At 43.3% G+C, this 20203-nt stretch overlaps 1 protein-coding gene across 4 annotated transcripts in view; it reads left to right on the top strand.

Moving 5' to 3' along the window:
* ELMO1 (engulfment and cell motility 1) overlaps window positions 1–17741 on the top strand; it is a 545070-nt gene extending 527329 nt beyond the window's left edge. For all 4 annotated transcript variants that reach the window (XM_055132324.1, XM_055132311.1, XM_055132316.1 and 1 more), the window contains 3 exons: window positions 4468–4550; window positions 10948–11025; window positions 16365–17741. In XM_055132324.1, coding sequence (XP_054988299.1) covers window positions 4468–4550; window positions 10948–11025; window positions 16365–16565 — 362 coding nt within the window. In that variant the 3' untranslated portion in view covers window positions 16566–17741. The remainder of the gene's footprint in view (window positions 1–4467; window positions 4551–10947; window positions 11026–16364) is intronic.
* The last annotated feature ends 2462 nt before the right edge of the window (window positions 17742–20203 follow it).

Below are 20203 nucleotides of genomic sequence, written 5' to 3'. Positions count from 1 at the left end.
AGCTGAGACAGCAGAGCTAAATGGGTGATTTGGATGGTTGGCAATGAATCATTCCGGTTTTCCTCACTCTCCAGAGAGAATTTACTTTGATATTGATAATGAGAATAATTGCACACATTTATCGAATGCTTACTTTGTGCCAGACTCTGCGTTAAGAATTTTACATAAATTATGCTCTTGGCAACCTCAGTAGGCTTTGCCTGGCTTTACTGGCATGATAAGGAAACTGAGATACAGAAAAACAAGTCACTTTCTGAAGGTCTCATGGCTAGTAAATAGTAAAGCAAAAATCTGAATGAAAGCAGCCTAAACTGTGGCCTAGGGTTTCGTCTTTTTCCCAGGACCATCCAAGTTAAAAGCCAACACTGACCTCAATTCCAGCATTCCGAGTTAATTCTCAGAGAATTCCTGGGACATGGGGATGGTCGAGTTCCACGTCCCAGACCAGGAAACACGGGCTCCAGGAATTTATGCCTAAAGTGGTACAGCTGTGTGTGGATCTACAGTTCAGATCCACTCCCTGTGACTCCAAAGGCATAAGCCATTTTGCCCATCACCACCCTGTACTGCCAAGATAGAGACAAGATTCTTCACTAAATGATGGGAGTCGGCCTGCCCGCCCACCTCCACCCACTTGAGCCAAGGGGTGGCACACAAGTGCCATGGCTTACTAGGACGAGGCGTCAGTGATGAAAAACCTAACTCTCTTTATCATGATGGCCAAGGTGACTTCTCCCAATGACATATTTGCTTTAAATCACTGAAAAATCCCACGGATGTTAGCAGCCAGTATCTGAATATCTGAAGATAGAGCCATATCTGTGTCTAAGTTCAACCCAATGGGTGCTAGCACCTGCCCAAAATGCAGAGAAATCGTGTCCTCACAGGGCGAAGGGAGTGGAAGAGGAGCAACAGCCCACTCTGTCCCCCACTAGCTGTGTGATGTGATACAATTTATTTCTTCTCTTTAGGCCAAAGTCTTCCCATTTATAAAATAGAGGTAGTTAGGTAACTACAATTCAACTAAAACTAGAGGGGGAATGAAAAGACGAGTCCTCCTGGTCAGTGGTTGGAACTAACCACAGTGTGTGGGGCTGAGGGTAGGTAAGATAGACAAGAGACTGATATGACAATAATAGCTGGGAATGATCACTCTGGACAAGAACTGAGTGTTAAAAGTAGGTAGGGGGATATTTACTTAATAACCTTTCAGTATCAGTATTGCAAACCACAATGCCCAAAAGGCAAAAGGGGAGAGAGGGGGGGGGGGAGAGGGGGGGGAGAGAGAGAGAGAGAGAGAAGAAAAGTGGCTGCTATAGAGGCAGGCAGGGGGTGGGAGGTGGAGGGTGGTGGGAGGGAACCTGAAGACACCGGGGCCGGGAAACACGCCCTGGTGGAGGGATGGGTGTTGGAACACTGTATGACTGAAATCCAATCATTAACAGCTTTGTAAGGGCCTATCTCACAGTGGTTCAATGAAAGGTTTTAAAAATGAAAAGAAAGGAGATTCTTACTAAGGAGTAAGAGTTGGAGTAAGTGACTGTGGTGACCCTCCTGATCTTCATATCTTTGCTGCCTCCCCTCCGGCCCCCAAACTGTTTTTGAAATAGCCATGGGCCTGAAGTTACCTCTTTCAAGTGTAGATCAAGAGACAGGGTTCTGCTCTTGGCAATAAAGATGACATTTGAGCTCTTCTGATGCCTTATCTCCCAGCACTTTTAGAGACAAACTATGCAAAGAGCAACCTTTAAAAGCCATTCTGTATTTTTAGAATTTTGTGTTTTCCTTTTGCTATAATCCTGTGAGTAATAGAGCAGCTTGTCTCTGTGACAAGGGACAATGCATATTAAAAAAAAAAACATAAAAATGTGTTTTCTATTTGAGGCCACAAGCACAGAAGAAAAGTGCCTCTTTCCCCCTTTAGTCTTCTCATTAGGGAGCCTAAAGCTGCCCCCAGGACTTACCAGCTTTACTTTTGTGTCTTGTATCACTGTAGCACTGTTGTCCTGTTGTTCACCCAATTTGCTTGAGTGGGCACCAGTAAGGTCTCCATTGTGAGACTTGTTGCTACTGCTTTTGGCATATCGAATACGCCACGGGTAGCTTTCCAAGCTCTCAAAGAGGGACAGAGGAATCGAACACAGGCGGGCTGCATGCAAGGCAAATGCCTTACCTGCTGTGCTATCACTCCAGTCCTTTTGTCTCCTATGATGGGTTTTCAAAACCACAGACTGGCTGTAGACTCAAGATGCCCTCTCTCTGTTTCATTGACCAAGTCATATGTATACAACAAAAGGCTTTCTGCAAGCTTCTTATCTTAGAAGGCTTTGTTGAATTGGTATGTTAATTATATATCAAATTCACTTTTTTTTAATTTTATTGAATCACCGTGAGATAGTTACAAGCTTTCATGTTTGGGTTACAATCACACAATGATCAAACACCCATCCCTCCACCAGTGCACATTCCCCACCACCAATACCCTTGGTATACGCCCCCTTTTCCACCCTCCCCCTGCCTCAATGGCAGACAATATTCCCAAGACTCTCTCTCTACTTTTGGGCATTATGGCTTGCAACACAGACACTGAGAGGTCATCATGTTTGGTCCATTATCTACTTTTGGCACACATCTCCCATCCTGACTCATTCTTCCAAATTCACATTCATTCGTAGACTTCCCACTGAAAAGTAAGCCAACTTTCTAAAGTGTCTAAATGTCACGTCCAAGGACTTGGTGGTCAGTCATCCACTGAGGAAGCAAAGCTGACACTTGATTATGAAAATGGATTTGAGGAGAACAAAAATTAGTGATTATGTTCAGATATGAGATCAGGAATCGTAAGGACAAGATGTCAGTCCAAAGGGACCAGGCAGGACAGAAATCAGATTTGAGGTGAAGGGTCATGCCTTTACCTAGGCACACTGCTCTGTTATGCTCAAGGCATCACAAGTCTCAGACTCCCAGTTGCTTGGGACAGCAGAAGCATCTCACTCACATCACATAACTTGCATTGATTGACAAAGAACTGCACCACGTGGTCACCGTAAAACAGACTGGTGGCTGCTTTGACTTCCCTCAGCTCTGCCATGTGCTGGACCACGCAGTCCCTTCAGTTCTGTTGCTGGGAGAGGCTGCTGGGAAGGGACTTTCCATAGCTTTAGTTCCCCCAAAAAAAGCCATGCTATTTCTGATGCGCTGTTTCTGCTCATATCTCATGGCCAGAACTCATGCTCTGTTCTCTTATAACTGCAGAGGTTGCTGGGAAGTGTAGTCTTCCCCACTCCTTTAAGAGAGAAAAGTTCTGTATTAGGGAATTCAGGTAATGCTGACCAGAAGGTCCAGTATCAGCAAGATGATGGGACAGATGTGGTGTAGGACAGAGCAGGGAAACCTGCAGACTCCTGGAAGAATCCATCACAATCTTTTCTTCTTCTTTAAAGAACTTCTAGAGATTTGGACAAAGTGCCTAGACATTAGCAGGAACCTAGAAAATGTTAACTTTTCAGAAGTCTTCTGTTAAATCATTTTGATACTTGAAGTACTCTTTCATTTTAGTTCATCTTAAATTCCACTCCCCCAACTCAATAAAACTGATTACCTTTGAAGTCTCACCAGTTTTTATAAGCCTTAAGTGAACTGTAGATTCACAGTCCCCCTTGGAACAGGAAGATTAGGGATTGGAGGTGGTCAAATGACTGCCCATTTTTTAAATTTAAGGTTCTTGACCATCGTAGTTCCTTGTTATTCTCTGTCTTCATGTTTTAAGTTTTAAGTGCAAGAACCTGTCTTCTCTTTCTCTAAGTCCTGAGTAAAACATGAGGATTTTTCCTTTTACCCAGCTGAGGTGTTCTCAAGATTTCCAAGGTCAATACCATTTCCCTGTCCAGAAGGAATGTTCATATATATTTCACGGTGTATAGTTTTTACATCAGCCAGATCACACTGTGAGAAGCTGTGAAGCAGTAGAGAGTAGAATGTGGAGAGTGGGAGTTCCAGGCTGTTCCTACTCAGGTCAGTCTTCTGAGCCAGGACTGCTTTTCCTGTCACAGGAGCAGAATAGACGCAGACACAATTGCAAGTGACACTAGTGTATATGAAGCAGTCGATGTTACTTGATGCAAAGATGCATTAGCAATACCAGTATCACTACCACTATTACAATTATTACTGCTTTTATTACTATTAACATTACTATGATGATTTCGGGTTTGATACTGGTTTTTATGAACCAAATTCTGTTTATGTTTCTCCCCCGGCAATGCTTTGTACCAGCTATTGCAATATATTTTTGCTGCCAGTCTTAGAACACTGCCTGCCTTTTCTTCTCACTTCTTTCCTTTTGTCATTTTGCAGCTGTTTCCGAGAATAGCCACTGTGGTAGCTGACTCGACGCTTAGATCGGCTTTAATGACATTGATGCTCTTGCCTGGTGTAGTCACTTTCATTTTCTTTTATGAATTGCAGTGCCAGTGGCAGATATCAAAGCTGTGGTGACGGGAAAGGACTGCCCTCATATGAAAGAGAAAGGTGCTCTTAAGCAGAACAAGGTATGCTTTCCATGTTACCTCAAACCAGCGCCTGCCCCCTGGGCCAGTAGCCAGGCGGGCTGCATGTTGCACTCTCTTGCCTTCTCCTTTTCCTGCCTGATTCCTTTGACATCCCTTCAACTTATTCTTCTGCTGATCACTCACTGAACCCCCCAGTCTCATCCATTTTCTCACTTCTTGTTTGTTTTCAGCCCTAATAATTTCTTACTCAGGATTTCTCCAGTCCTTTCCATCATTCCCTCTTCGAACCTCTCATTCATATTACTATTCTCCAGTAGAACCTCAGTCTCTGCATTATCTCCCTGAGATCTTAGTGAAACCAGGACAGACACAGAACAATTGAGACAGAAAGTATTAGGAAACTCTAAGGCATCCTTGAGCATTGTGGAAGACAGGTTGTAAGCTCTCTCAGCTTAAAGAGGAAAATGTAAACCCAGCTTAAAGGAGAGGGTTTTCCCTAAAGTGTTAATAGTGTTTAAATATTGGATTATCCCCCCCCCTACCCAGTCACCAGCTGGCTATTCACCATGTAGCCCACATTCTATAGCAGGGGAGCACAGAAGACATTGTCTGAAAAACATTGCCCCCAGTTTGGAGTGACTGCCTTCGGAGGGGCCATCAGGGAGATGATTCTTTCCTGATTCCTCTTGGCATCTTGTGACCATAGTCTGTCTCAAAGAATCATCCGTAGTAATCTAGGAGCTCTAGACATCCCAGTGACAGAAGTATCATAGAGATCATAGGATGCTTCTTTCTTATCCAGTGACTGTGAAGGAGGGATACAATAACTGCACATCCTCTGATCAGTCAGAGCTAAAATGAAGCTCTATGCTGTAATTTCAAGCAATAGCAAAGTGAGATCTGGGTCTTCAGAGAACAGAGATTTGTATGTTTGAGAAAAAAGAAAAGTAGCCATCCTGTTCATGAAGACAAAGGGAAGAGGCTGATAACTAGAACTTGACTTCATAATTAGAGTCACTCCCTCAACTTCATGTGAAGTCCTTTGTTGTCAAGCCTGTCACTAGCTACCCTGTAATGCACCAAATTGGCAAGTATAGTGTAGAAGGACATGGCTAAGAGTCTGCAATTTTTCTGTCTTCCGTAATGTGGGGAAGAAGGGTTCTTAGAGCATCTCAGACCCCAGAGGTGCATCCTTCACATGAGTCCCAGCACTCATGGTTTGCCTCCCACAAGGCTGCTTTTGTCAACATCTCAGATGTTCCCCACACAGAATCAGGGCTTCCCTCAGATTTAGCTGAAGTCTGTGGAATACATCCTTAGAACCTGAGCAAGGATCTATGTAAAGAAGTGGGTAGCAACCCAGACCTGTAATCTGTTAAAGCCCTGGATGAGTGGCACCAGAGCAACCTGCAAAAACTCAAGCACCATGAAGAAGGACAAGCTTGTGTCTCACGAGGGTGGAGGGACCTGTGCCCTCAGCCCTAACATGTAACGTGCTGACCTGGTGTGCTGCCATACTGGCAATTCACATACTTGACAAGCCAGGCAAACTGAGAATTTATGCTCAAAAGAAAAATGCTTTGTTAATAGCAAAAGATTGTTGACTGAAGGTACTTTTCACCTACTCAACACCTACGTGCCAGGTACTGTCCCAGAAAAACCTTGATCCTTTTCCTCAAGGTAGAGGTCTTTGTTCAGACGTGTTCCCTTGGTTAGCTTCGGAGCACCTGAAGTGTGAACAGCTGTCATACGGAGTGTTGAACCAGGCAGGTGTGATCCCAGACTCCTGGGGTCTTGAGATTTGGGGAGGCAGGGGTGTTGGCTTCTCCACAGAGGGATTGGGGCATGTCTTACTGACACTTGGGGATTCCAGGGGAAGAGTTTTTGTTCTTGAGGACTAAAGTTTCTAAATTCAGACTCAGTCATTTATATAAAAATCAAGTTGGTTTATTTTGGAAATTGGGCTTCCCTGGTGCTTTTACCACTGAATTGTGGGATTATAAATATTAAACAGTAAACACATAATCACCAGAGAGAAAACTTAACCAGAATTCTCAGATTCAAATAAGTTGATTTTTGGCAGGAGAGACACTTGCATCTCACCATGTGGCAGAATCCAGCTTTTATCTTTCCAGTATGATTCATGACCCTGCAATTAGCAGCAGACTGTATTAAGAGCTGATGTTCTAACATTGGCTTGAAAACCCTGTTCTTAAGCATTTATTCCGAGTTATTACATTCATCACTCATTTAGTAAATGTCTTGACCATCTTTGGACCAATCCTGCAGTAGGTACAAGGAATCCAACAATAAATATGACTCACCCCCTCCCCTGGGCATCTGGCAGATAAAGCTAAGCGTCCTCGTGCAATTACAATTCGATGTTGTGTATTCCTCTATAAATTTAAACACAAAGAAAAGCCTGGGAAATTTGAGAGGAGGAAATGCATCTGAAAAGGGAATGATTGGGAAAAGAAATAAAATGAGGGAATCTTTTAAGATGGAGATGGAATATGCAAAAAGCTTCAGCAGTCTTTCAACATGTGAAAGATCATTTTTCTCATTGAGAAATGCTGAATTCATAGTATAGAGTTGACAGGACTGAGAGAATAAAATGGGTCAGCAAACCATTGGTTTATAGTGCTACTAAGATAAATTGGGGCCAGAAAATTATAGCTGCCTGAGGAAGGTAATATACGATATTACTATGTACTCCCCAGATGGGTGCTTTTGCCTTCTAAAATAGAAACTCAAATTCATAGGTATAAAGATGAGTAGCAGTGTACTATAACTAGGAAATCTACTGTGATTTCTCAGACCATATTTAGCACATACAAATCCTAAGTTTTAGCTTGGGTCTTTTTCTTCTTTTTTTATTTATTTTTTTATTTTGGGGAGCACATCAGGTAGTGCTCAGGGCTGTACATTCAAGGGGTCACTCCTGACAATGCTGGGGATCAAAGCCAGGTCATCTGCATGCAAAACAATTCACTTACCCTCAGTACTGTCTTGTGTCCTATTTATTCTATCAAAATTCTTTACTCTTGGAATGACTTAGATAGATGGTGGAAAACTGACATAATTGAAATGAATTTTGGGTAAAATGTTCAATCTTGGAATAACACCCCAAACAATAATAGCTCCCAATATTGTGCAGTGAGAATATACTGCATGTTGTTATACTATTGAATTCAATCCGTATTCAGCCTATATGAGCTGAATATGAGTCTTACCAAAGTAAAGTGCCATTCGTCCAGATGTCTGAACAACTGCTCACTGATCCTGGCGTCAAGGCCCACTCTGTCCCCCAGAATATAGAGGCATCTTCAATTCTCCAACCCCGTCTTCCTGGAACTCAACTGCCCCAGGCATTCCCCACAAAGTGAGGTGGAGGATGTGAAGCAACAGAACAGAGGAAAATGAAATGCCCCAGAGCATCACCGTTCACTGAATTCAACCCGGACCAGTCACAGACCTCTGGTGGCAAGGAGCAAATCGTGACCTGGAGAGTGTTGTGGCGTGTGACAAGAAGCCCCCAAGGAGACTGGAACAGATCTGTGATCACTGACTCCCCTGCCTGGCACCTCCTTACACGGTCTGGACAGGTGGCAGCTTCTGGGGTGCCAGCCCCAAAGGTGCCATTGCTCTGGGCTCTGCAGCTGCCCTGCTGAAGAGCTGACCTCCTACTTAGACTCCGACTCCAAGATGAGCCAGAGATGTCAGGAAAACACATTCCAAAGATAGCCGGTCTTTCAGGGAGGCACGATCTGTGTTGATTAGGAATCTAGGTCAGGGCAGTCCTTGACTCCCCCCAGGTCCACCCAGGCAGAGCCCCAGGTTGGCAGGACCCCACTTCCTTTCTCCATCTCCACACTCCCTGCGGAATAGGAAATGTCACCGTGAAAACTGTGTTGACTCTCTGATCTCAGGTGACGGGTGTCTCCTCCAGAGGCTATGCAGGGGGCTTTGTCCAAATGACTGCCCACGGCCAAGCAGCTGGCGCTGGTCCAGCTCAGCCCCGAAAGTCCTATCCTAAATTCCACCATGTTTCCTAGCCTCCAAAGGTCACCCACTGTGGCTGTGAATATTGCCTCCTGGGTTCAAAGCAGAGCTGATCCTTTCCTCCTTTCTCTCCCTTTTCTGCAGAATGAGTGAGTTTGCCTAGCAATGAATGCCCCAAGAATGGTAAATCATCAATTACACAGGTGCTCCTTATCTAAGAATTTGAGGTTAGAACTTAAGATTTAATTGTAAAAAAGGAATGCTTTCATTTTTTTTTAAAAAAAAAGAATAAAAGCAATAACCTCTGCTTCTAGCACTTACACATAATCTTTTTCATTACACGTATTTGCTTCTCGTCTCGGTCCGTACAGGGCATTGTTCCAAAGGGAGATCAGTATGGAAATGACATTTATTCCTCCTGACCTTTTTTCACTTAGGATCAGCGGTTCATAATGTTGATATTGAAGAGCTATGGAACATCTTTCTCTGGGTTACTAATTCAGTGGTTTTCCCACTAAAAGGAAGGGGGACTTTTGCTTAATTTCTCATTATATTCTTATAATATTACATATAATGTGTATATAAAATATATTTTTTGATCTTTTGACATTTTGCGGAAAATGTCCACAAATGTCACAACCAGGGGACACCCCTGGTTTTAATATGAATTGCCTCACCAATTGTCTTTGGGGGCCCCAGCGGTGATCAGTGGGGGAGCCTCTCCCGAGCCTTGCATGGTCTGGCTCAACACTGGTGGGTGTTCAGTCCCCTGAGGTCTGGGCTCTGTGAGAGACAGACCCCAATTCCCAGTGCCTCCAATAGGGCCCATAGCCGTTCTAAATGAAAAGACCTGAAATGCCAGACTTAATGGGAAAAAATGGCTTTGTTTGTTCAGGTGTGCTGTTTGTTGTAGTATCGATCTTCACAGGGCAGATTTGATTGGAGGCCTGAGGAAGGAAAGAAGTAAAAAATGAAGAAAGGGGGTCATTTGGGAAGTGCTCCAATCCCAGCTCACGTTCTTTCCTTTCACCCTCGGCTGTTGCTGGCAGAGAGAGGCCTGTGAGCGTGGGGTACTGGAAGATCTGGGCGCAAGGCAAGAGTTGCTTCATCTACTGAGCTGGAGGCAAGCCAGACACAGATGGACTGCAGGATAGCTGCATGAAGTCTGACAGATATGGGGGTCCAGAGGGGTGCAGAACTAGCACTGGACCTTCCTTGTTCACTTCCAGCAGTTTCTTTAGCCCATCCCCAAACCTCATGGTCTCACCATCCTGCCTTCCGTCTTTCTAGGGCTCTCTTCTGTGTGTTTGTCTAAAGGCAAATTCCCTGACAGTGGTTAAGGCAGAGAGAACAGTGAGGGGGGTTCTGCCCCATGCCGAAAGACCCGTCATGGGCAGTCAAGAAGACAGTAGCAGTGGGAAGCTGCATGGTCATTGGCAGTGCCTAGCAAAGACTCCAAGGAGGCAGACTGGCCAGGGCCAAGGGTGATGTAACAGAAAGTGCACTGTGTCATGTTCTTCACTTCTCTGCCAGCTGAAGCATTAGGTTGTAGAGGTGAGTGGACAACTCTTCCCAGAGAGTGTATCCCGCTAAGCATTCTGGGCAGTAGAATAATGATTATACCTGGTACTGCACAGCCTGTAAATTCTGAGATGGACATCTTTAGTATTTAATCACATGTCATTGAGCACCTCAGACCCATGACATGACAGTGCCTAATTCCTTCATCTTTGGTTCTGGATCACAGTGTGCACTCAAGTCTTCTGACCCTTGGATTAGTCTTTTCTTTACCTCCTTGTCTTTGGATGAACTCTAGCTTGTTTCCAGTAGTTCGGCTATCACAGGAAAAGCAGGTGACCTGAAGATCAGCAGCTGCCCAAGAAGGCCTAGTTCACATCCCTGCAGGCAGATCTGTTCTGGGTTGAGTAAAGAGAGATTAACTCAGATGGAAGAGATAGTACAGCAGGTAAGGCACTTGCCTTGCCTGCAGCCAACCCTGATTCACATATGCTTTGCTGAGCACTGCCAGGAGTGATTCCTGAGTGCAGAGCCAGGAGTAACCCCTGAACATCCCCGGGTATGGCCCAACAACTTAAAAAAACATCAATAATAATAATAATAAGAAGAAGAAGAATGAGATTAGCTCTACTAATCAGGAAAGGGTTGACTGTATTCTCTGATCTCTCTCTGGAAGGAAGATGCTGAAGACAGGAGAGTGGCAGAACTTTGGAACTAGGTGGCCTTGAGCAACTCATTTGACATCACCTTAGCCTCCTGAGGACATGCTTGAGTGATGTGAAGGAAATGAGTTCTGAACCTTGCTAAGTGTGTTCCATCCTCCCACCAGCCTCATTGTTGCACCTCCTGTCAGAACAATCCTTTGCTCTGCAGCCAGTTTTTCATAATGTGAGGTGTTCCCTCTCATCTCTTGTAGGAGGTGCTTGAACTTGCTTTCTCCATCTTGTATGACTCCAACTGCCAGCTGAACTTCATCGCTCCTGACAAGCATGAGGTAAGGGTCTCCGTGGGGTTAACTTCTGCGGGAATGTCTCATTTTCTCTAGAAAGACAAACAAGAGGGAAAATACTGCACTGAAAGAAAGACCTGCCTGAGAAAATTAATACAAGAACATCTTGTTGACTCAGAATACAATAGAAACCTCTTGAAAAGCTGCCAATTCTAATAGGTTCAACTTCTTCCTATCCTGACCAGTTGTTCATGGCAAGGCAATGAATGTCTAAATGTCTAGGATCCAGCAAGGACATACAAGTGTCCCTGGTTACAGCTTTGGTTGTCGTTGAATATTTAATTTTCAGACAGAATTCTCACAAGATAAACTTGTTTCTATTCTTTGAACGTTTGATGAAGTGGGTTTTCTACCATGAATCTCTAAGTTATTTTAAGAGGTACAGGGCTGTCTCTGCTGTTGGAATTTTATTTTTAAAATGCTTTTATTCCTTTTTGACATCTTGTTATATGTATAATTTGTTTCTCTTCTTGAAGCACGCTGTCAGCTATATTTAAAATATTTAGCATAAATCTAAGAAAATGCATTTGTAAGACTCTGTAGCAGTTATGGTTGATTTATCTCTCTCTTGTAAAGTGGAACTAACATATTTGAAATTCTTATTTTTAGATTATACCATTCAAATTTTGTTTTGCATGTGGTTGCATAAACAGCTTTTAGAAAAGAATGGGACATTTTAATAGAATTTGACTTTTGTTCCCAATTTCCCCTAGGAGACTTCGCTCATTTAAAAGTTATTCAGTATGTAGTTTTCACTCTTTAGAAGATTTAGAATGAAAATGTACATCCCAACGAGAGAGGAAAGATTAGACACAAATCCTGCATTTAGAACGGTGCTTAAGTAGAATTCTGTGCTTCTTGTCATTTAGATTGTAGAAGACTAAGACTTCGTCTTCATCTTCCTGAAAATAGACACTCTTCTACCATTTTTTTTAAATAAAAGCGTAATTTTATGCAGGCCACCATGTATACAGCTATAGAGAATATAACTTTAGTGGAACCACAGGTCTTATTTAAATCTATGCAAGACAGTTTTCTCCCATCTACACTAATTCCAGATAAATGTTCTTGAACTGCCAAATTTTTATTCATATCTGCCACTTCTTATTGACATAGTGAAGAGAAAAATGCTGTAAGCTGTGAACACTTTTAATTTTTCCAGACCACTTTCATATCTACCGCCTTGTGTCCTTTGCATAATCACTCCATAAAATAGACAGTTCCACAACAGATGTTCCCTTTTATCAAAAACAGCATTCCAATCTTCTGCTCGGAATGGAAACTTTAATAAAGGAGTGTCTCAACAATAGCAAGACCATAGTCTTTATAGAGAGCCTAGCTTTGCCTGGGCCAGGCACCAATGAAAGGGGCTTCACCTCACTTAATTCTTTATAAAATTCTTAAAAATAAAAAGCAACCTATCATCCTCTCTTTATAAAAGGACAAAATGGGAGATTGGGAAGCTTGCCCAGGTCCCATAGGTAGTAAGGGATAAACTAGGATTTTAGCTCTGGCATTCTCATTCCAGAACCCTTTCCTTTGGCCCCTTCATTTTGTATCTAGGAAAGGACAGAGCAGAATTTGAAGCACAAACCTGTCGTGCCCTGCCAAGTCCAGTGGTCATCAGACTGCATGGCCCATCTGAGTTCATCTGTACCATCTCCCTTATACCTAACTGTACCCCCGAAGTATTTTTAAGCAAATTCACTGATGATTTCATTCCTGCTACGTCTCTATATAACAGTTCATTTAGAAATGTAACTAGAATACCATTATCACACCTAAACAGTTCTAAATGTTCTACTATCACCATAGGCAGTCAGTTTTCAGAGTTTTTCAATAATCTCATTTGTTGTCTATTCTTTATACTTAGTTCAGAGCAGGATCTAAATAAGATCCATACATTGCAGTTGGTTGATATGTCTCTTAAATGTCTTTGAATATCTCCATCTCATGAGGTTTTTTCCCATTCAATTTATTTACTAAATAAGCGATTATCTGATAATATCATTGCTGGTTTAGATTTTTCTGATTATAACTGTGTATTAGTTTATTGTCACCACTGTAATAACTTACCACAACCATAGTAAATTAACATAAGTAGGTCATCTTGCAATTGTGGAAGTCAGAAACCTGTAGATCTTTCTAGGCCAAATTTGCTACCAGCAAAGCTTTGTTCTTTTTTGGAAGTTGCAGAGTGGATTTACTTCCTAGCCCTTCACTTGGGTCGAGTCACCTGCACGCCTGGGCTTCCGCCTCCATTCAGCTACCCCTCTCAGTGCTGGCTGAGTCCACATCACACCTTGTCAGCCTGCTAGTTCATGCTATGGTCTCTCTCTTTCTTCTCCCATCTCCCTTGTCCATGTTGAAAGACCCTTGTGATTATTATAGTTCCCCTGGACAATCCAAAAAAAATCTCCTATTTTAAAGTCAGAGGATTAGCAATCTTCCCTTTGCCATAGACACTAACATTATGTGGTTAGTGTCTCATGTGGTTCAGAGATCAGGATGCCGTCATCTTTGAAAGGAGAACATCATTCTGCCTGACCCAAGCTACACTGTGATCACACATGTTTACCTGTCTCTTATATTTCATTCTAAGTGGTAGTTGGGGGATTAACCAAACTTAAGCATTAGTGATGTGTTTTTTGTGGTGTCTTCGGGGGATAGTAGCAGCTATCGATGTAGACCATTAGAGATTGCAGGAGGGTGATAACCCAATAATATCATCCTCCTTCATTTATTAGTGAGATGGTGTCATTAACATAAACTGGCCTCATCAACTCTTTGGCTACCTTGAGGTTATACCATTTATATTTAATGGGCAGAATAAATTATTAATTCCCTTTACCACTTTAAAAGTAGTAAGCATCTTCTTAAGGAGACCAGTGAGGTCTTTTTGGTGTTTGTGATTATGAGGTTATGGATTTAAACATTATTGGGTTTCAGAGGGTTGTGGTTATTGCCATTTTTGTTTTCTAAATAAACTATTCTATAAAAAGTAGGAGTACCTTCTGAAGACTTCTGAGTCCTAAAGCTACTTCTAAATCTACTTCACTTTGATGATAACTTTCAGGCATTCCAGGCTATCTTGTAAATCTTCTACCATTATTTAAGGTTCTTTTTAATAAGGGATGGTATTGAGAATCATTTTCATCCTTGAATCAAGTATCAATTCTATTGATACTTCTAATTAAACTGATACACAGATTCATACTACAAATTTTTTACTTGGCCAACATACTTTTTTTAACAACTTTTTTTTCTGAGCCTGCTGCTTCTTAAAAGAAAAGAACCACAGAAATGTCTCTGTATGTTAAATTACTTTGCTCTGGGAAGCTAGTCAGGACTAGGATGGCTATATATAATGAGCAGCAGTCACCTGTATATAAGAATTTACAGTGAAACAGTGCCAGAACTGGAAAGGGCCTTAGAGAGCAGAGCTCAATGGCATGCATGCCTAGAGAAACAACAGAATTAGTTGGAAGAATTCCTAAGTAAAGCTTCCCCCACATGAAATCCACAGAATCAGGATCTAAAATGAGTGCCAGCTACATATCTCTTCCCATCAAGGTTATTTGTGATGAAATACTGTTTATGTGTGTTTAGAACCTAAGGTATCATAAGGATACTGATGATTCTAGAAATCCCTTAGCGCTTTACTTATATTTAGGTGGGTAAAATACTTTGTTCAAGATAATAGAAAGGCAGAACTGAAGTTCCACAACTCAGGGCTCACCTACTCAGCCTTGAGCCCATTAGTACACCCATAGTGCTCTTCTTTGCCTTTCCGGTATTGAGGAATGGAACTGAAGGCTTGTTTATCTGAGGGCCCGCCTTACTCTTGTCATTTGCCTTCCCAAAAGCTTTGGGCCCTAGTTTACCAGAAAGGCAAAGAAGAGTATTAATTTTTTATTTTGCTTTTTTTGGGGGGTCACATCTGGCGATGCACAGGGGTTATTCCTGGCTCTGCACTCAGAAATCACCCCTGGTGATTGGTTCAGGGGACCATATGGGATGCTGGAAAATCAAACCCGAGTTGGCTGCGTGCAAGGCAAATGCCCTACCCACTGTGCTATCACTCCAGCCCTAGAAGAGTATTAATTTTATGAGATGGAAAGAACCAAATTCTTAGTTGTAAATCCCAGAGGACTTCCCTAAACAGTGGTATCCTGAGAGGTGGAGAGTGTACTTCCCAGAGACTCAGAGGAAAGAAACCAAACTAGAGTTTCCCCAAACAGGCAGTGAATCCACCTCCCATCAAGATCACATCATTCTTTGGTGACACAAGGCTATTTCTTAGTCTTTTTACTGAGAAATGCAAATGTGAAGCTTCCATTGGCTCCTGGATGGCCTGAAATTGTCACTGTGAGTGGTGGGTGTCAAATATTGGGGCAAAGATTAGCTATTAGAGGAGGAACCCTGGCCACACTTGGTAAAGAAACTTGCCTGACATTGACTGTAGAGACATTAGGATATATTCTTTGCCCTGACATTGAGTCTAGGAGCATTGAGATATATTCTACCAAAACTTAAAGTTATATACTCTTGGATGCATTGTTGAGTGCTGGCAACTGGCCTTGGTGAATGGGTCTGAAACAGCAGGGCTGCACAGATTGAAAAGAAAAGACAGATATGGAGAGAAAAGCACAGGGCCAGGGGGTTCATAGTCTGATCAGTTTAGCCCTGTTCTTCATTACATTCCATATTTATTGCCTTAAACCAACAGTCATCCAAAAATCAAGGACAATCATTTACAAACATTTACCTTCCTGTGCCAGGGTAAGGGTCTACATATCAATAGGAGCTATGTGCCTGAGGGGGCAAAAGTCTCCAAGGCAGACTTATGCCAAGGGAATTGTCTCTGGAAGAAGTAGCATAGAAAAAATCATCACAGGACTCCCACTGATGCAGCTTTCTACATCTAGCACCAGCTTTGCGAGAAATAAACATCTGATAAACCACTCATTTGGCGCTTTCCCTCAGTCTGTCTGAGTCCTTCCTTGTTTAAGCATTATCAGTTCCCACCAGTAGAGATGCTTTATTGCACAGTCACAGAGAACCAGAATATTCCTTCTGTTACCACAGTGAGGAGGTTTCATCCTGCCATCCTCAAAGACAGCAGACACTGAAGTGTGCTGTGCATGTTCAAGGCCCTCTCACTCCACGTACTCCCAAGTTACTGAGCTTCCCTGTGCCTCAGTTTCTGGAAGATGTTCAGTGATGCCACACATATCAAGTGATGAGTTTGGTGAAGCTAGTGCGTGGATAGGTGGTGGTTCTTACTCTCACCTTTGTTTCCCCTTTGCCTCCCTTCACGCCAGTACTGTATCTGGACAGATGGGCTGAATGCACTGCTGGGCAAAGACATGCTGAGTGACCTGACCCGGAATGACCTGGACACCCTGCTCAGCATGGAGATCAAGCTCCGCCTTCTAGACCTGGAGAACATTCAGATTCCAGATGCCCCTCCCCCGATCCCCAAGGAGCCGAGCAACTACGACTTCGTCTATGACTGTAACTGAAGGGCAGGAAGCGCATTCCCAAGCTGGAAAATCTAGTCAACAGGCGGGATGATGAAGAACAGGCCCACGCTTAGGAATCATCTTGGGGTAGAGGGATGTGTGGGTCATCACTTGCTTTGGCGTGGCTTCTAGCCCCGGCATTTTTCTGCCCCAACTTGACATTGTGCTCACTGCCCTGATTCTGTTTCTGGACTCCACTGCTTTCAGTCTCTTCCCACTGCTGCAGTCTCCTGGTAGGACAAGAACAAAACCCACCGCCAATGAGAGCCAAAGGGCCCTTCCAGCTCATCCTCCCTTCCTGAAGTAGGAAACCCAGCCACACCAGACTGCCCCAGAACTTCCCTGCCAGACCCAGAGTTGTTCCCCCAGGCCTGAGAGTGGACGGAATGGCTTAGCTGCCTGATAAGACCCAACACCACCTCTCACTCCCCTTCCCTAGAGTCAGCTCACATCACCAATTCCTTGTGAATTGTAGTCTGCTTTCCCAGCACCTCTTCCTGTCTCCCTGCCTTTGCTTTACCCCAGATTTCTCTGGTCCCAAGAATAGCTGCAGCTTCACTGTTGCTCGCAAATACTGGGTCTCCCCGACCCAGGACACAGGTCCTATGCTGCATACCCCACCCCTGCTCCAGCACCAAGACTAATCTTTCCTCACAAACCAGTCTTGAATTCCCTTTTCCTAGCCCAGCCCAGACCTGCCTCCTTTCTCTCCTCCACATGTCCAGACCCTTAGCAGAAAGCACAAATGGTGGAATCAGTCACCATACTCCACCATTGATCCACTAGATCCAAATGCCTCTGTGGTAGGCCATCCATTGTTAGCTGAGGATTTGGGGTTACCTTCCCTGGGGGTTTCTGCTGCCACCAGTGCTCTACAGAAAGGTCAGGTCATCAGACTTCCAAGTTTACATCATTGTAATTACTACAGGTATTGACAATTTGCAGGGGTTATAGGGTTGGTTGGTTTTGTTGGTGGTTTTTTTTTTTTGGCTTTGTTTTTGTACAAAAGAGTCTAACATTTTTTGCCAAACAGATATATATTTAATGAAAAGAAGAGATACATAAGTGTGTGTAATTTTCAGGTTTTTTTAATTATTTTAATCCTAAACATCTTCCTGAGAATAACATTCCCTTGAACATGCTGTGGAATAAAATTAATTGTGATGAGTTGGGAAACTGGTGTTTTGATTTGCTAACTCGGGATCTTGCTGTTCAACCATGAGCATCACGTAGGAATTGGTTAAATAGGCAGCTACTCAGACCCCACCTGTGACTTGCAGATTCAAGGGTGTCCTGTGAACATGCCAGTTTGAGAAGCACTGGCCCAGGGAATTCTTGGCCGTTATTAGGTCCATTATGTAGTCTCTGAGCATCAGCAAGGAATGTTCCTTCTCAAAAGACTGTCTCAAGCCAGGGAGAAAGTCAGGCCTATCATGGAAGAACTAGGATTTATTTTTTGAACAATATTGCCTCTTAACTGTGACTTCCTCTTTTACTTTTTCTTCCTTATTATTGTAGACTTTAAAGAACTGACCAAATTAAATATATTACCCTTTGAGGAAGCACATTTAGCAATGACAATGAATGCAAACCATAGGCCAGAAATAAGTCAGACCAGAACTCAGTAAATCTAACCACACATTAATAAAAATATGTGTCAGAGCCTCGCAAAGGCTTTTTCTGAGGTGACTTCCCCTGGAGGCAAATATGGATCATAAAGTCTGAGGATGGGACAGGATGGCGGAAAGGTCTGAATGTGCCTGCTTAGTTCTTGCCACTGAAGTAACTCTAGACAGCCAGCAATGCTGTCGATGCCTCAGGTCACTGCTTTTTATTGTCATAAGATGTACAATTATGGGTTGACTTGGGTTCAGATAACATGGTTTGAAGCCTCCGTAAATTACAGGGAAAAGTCTTCTGGACTCTGTAGCCCTTTGGTGGGGTTTTGGCTTCTCACCACAGTGCTCACAGCTAGATGCCTTACTCATGCTTCTTTTATCACTGAGCCTCAGTGGTAATAACACCTGTTCTTCATGGCAAGAACTTTCATTTTTCTTCCTCTCGTGATGAAATTAGACAGGTTAGATCCGAAAAAGCAGAGTGGTGCTTCCTGAGGAATTTTCACACTATGAAAAGGGAAAATATCAGAGGTTCTGGATTCTGGGTTCAGGATTGACCCATGATCTGCACCTTCCTGAGAAAAAACAGCCCTTCTCTGACCTGGCATTCCTGCTTTAGTGCATGATGTAGAAGTGAAGTCTTTCTGGGCTGGAGTGATTATAGAGCAGATTGTAGAGAAATAATAGAGCAGTTTGCATGCAGCATACCCAGGTTTGATCCCGAGCATCCCACAGGGTCACCCAAGCCCTACCAGGACTGATCCCTGATGACAGGACCAGTATCTGAGCATCTGGGCAAGCCCTGAACATCGCTTGGGGTCACCAAAACAGCGGTGGGGTAAGGGCAATAGTACAGCAGGTAAGACATTTGCCTTGCATGCAACTGACCCAGGTTTAATCCCTGACACTCCATATGGTTCCCCAAGCACTGCCAGGAATAATTTCTAAGGGCAGAGCCAGAAGAAACTCCTGAACACCACCAGGTGTGGCAAAAAAGAAAAGGAAAAGGAAGAAAAGGAGGGAGGGAGGGAGGGAGGGAGGGAGGGAGGAAGGAAGGAAGGAAGGAAGGAAGGAAGGAAGGAAGGAAGGAAGGAAGGAAGGAAGGAAGGAAGGAAGGAAGGAAGGAAGGAAGGAAGGGAGGGAGGGAGGGAGGGAGGGAGGGAGGGAGGGAGGGAGGGAGGGAGGGAGGGAGGGAGGGAAGAAAAGCCGGGAATAACCCCTGACCATCCTGTATGTGACCCTAAAACAAAACAGAACAAAACAAAAAAGTTCTTTCCCTACTTATATTTATATAGCAGGGTTTAATAGTCTTTAAAACAAACAAAAAATGAAACCCTCTCCAGATTCTGAAGAGTATTCTTCCTTGCCAGAGGCTCTCCCTTGGAGTGGTGTACCCTGAGAGCAAGCCACCATCCCTCTAGTGTGGCAGTAGGGGACAAGGTTGCTGTCTGCTTTTGCCACCAATATCACCCCTGGCGACCCAGTCTTTAGTCCTGTGAATCTTCCATTTAGCTATGAGCACAGTTTTCTAAACATGGAAATTCAAGGGAGTTGTGGTTGAAGAAGTCATAATTTTGTCTCATTTTCCTTGAAATAAAACTGTTGAAGTTTTATCTGCAGGCATATTAATTCACATCTTATTTATACTCAGAGCCTGTAGGCTGAAGCATATTTATTGGCCCTCTCAGCCTCAAATGTGACTGCTTTTAAGGGTAGTGAAATCTAAAGAGCTACTTGCAAATCTGCACATCCTGCTCACCTGCTCTTAAAATGAACTAAGCAGTTTCCTCATGACATATGTGATTTTTTGCCTATTTTGTGTCACCTATGAGATACTTCACAATTTACATGGATATTTAAGGAAATGACTACACAATACTAAAAACTGTGCTTAAGGGTCAGGGATAAGAGGGGCTGGAGCGATAGCACAGCAGGTAGGGCATTTGCCTTGCACTCAGCCAACCCAGGTTCGATTCCCAGCATCCCATATGGTCCCCTGAGTAATTCCTGAGTGCAGAG

This window comes from Sorex araneus, chromosome 1 (assembly GCF_027595985.1).
Source record: "Sorex araneus isolate mSorAra2 chromosome 1, mSorAra2.pri, whole genome shotgun sequence".
Lineage (NCBI taxonomy): Eukaryota > Metazoa > Chordata > Mammalia > Eulipotyphla > Soricidae > Sorex > Sorex araneus.
The sequence above is the reverse complement of the archived record's forward strand: the minus strand, read 5'-3'. Positions and strand labels throughout refer to the sequence as shown.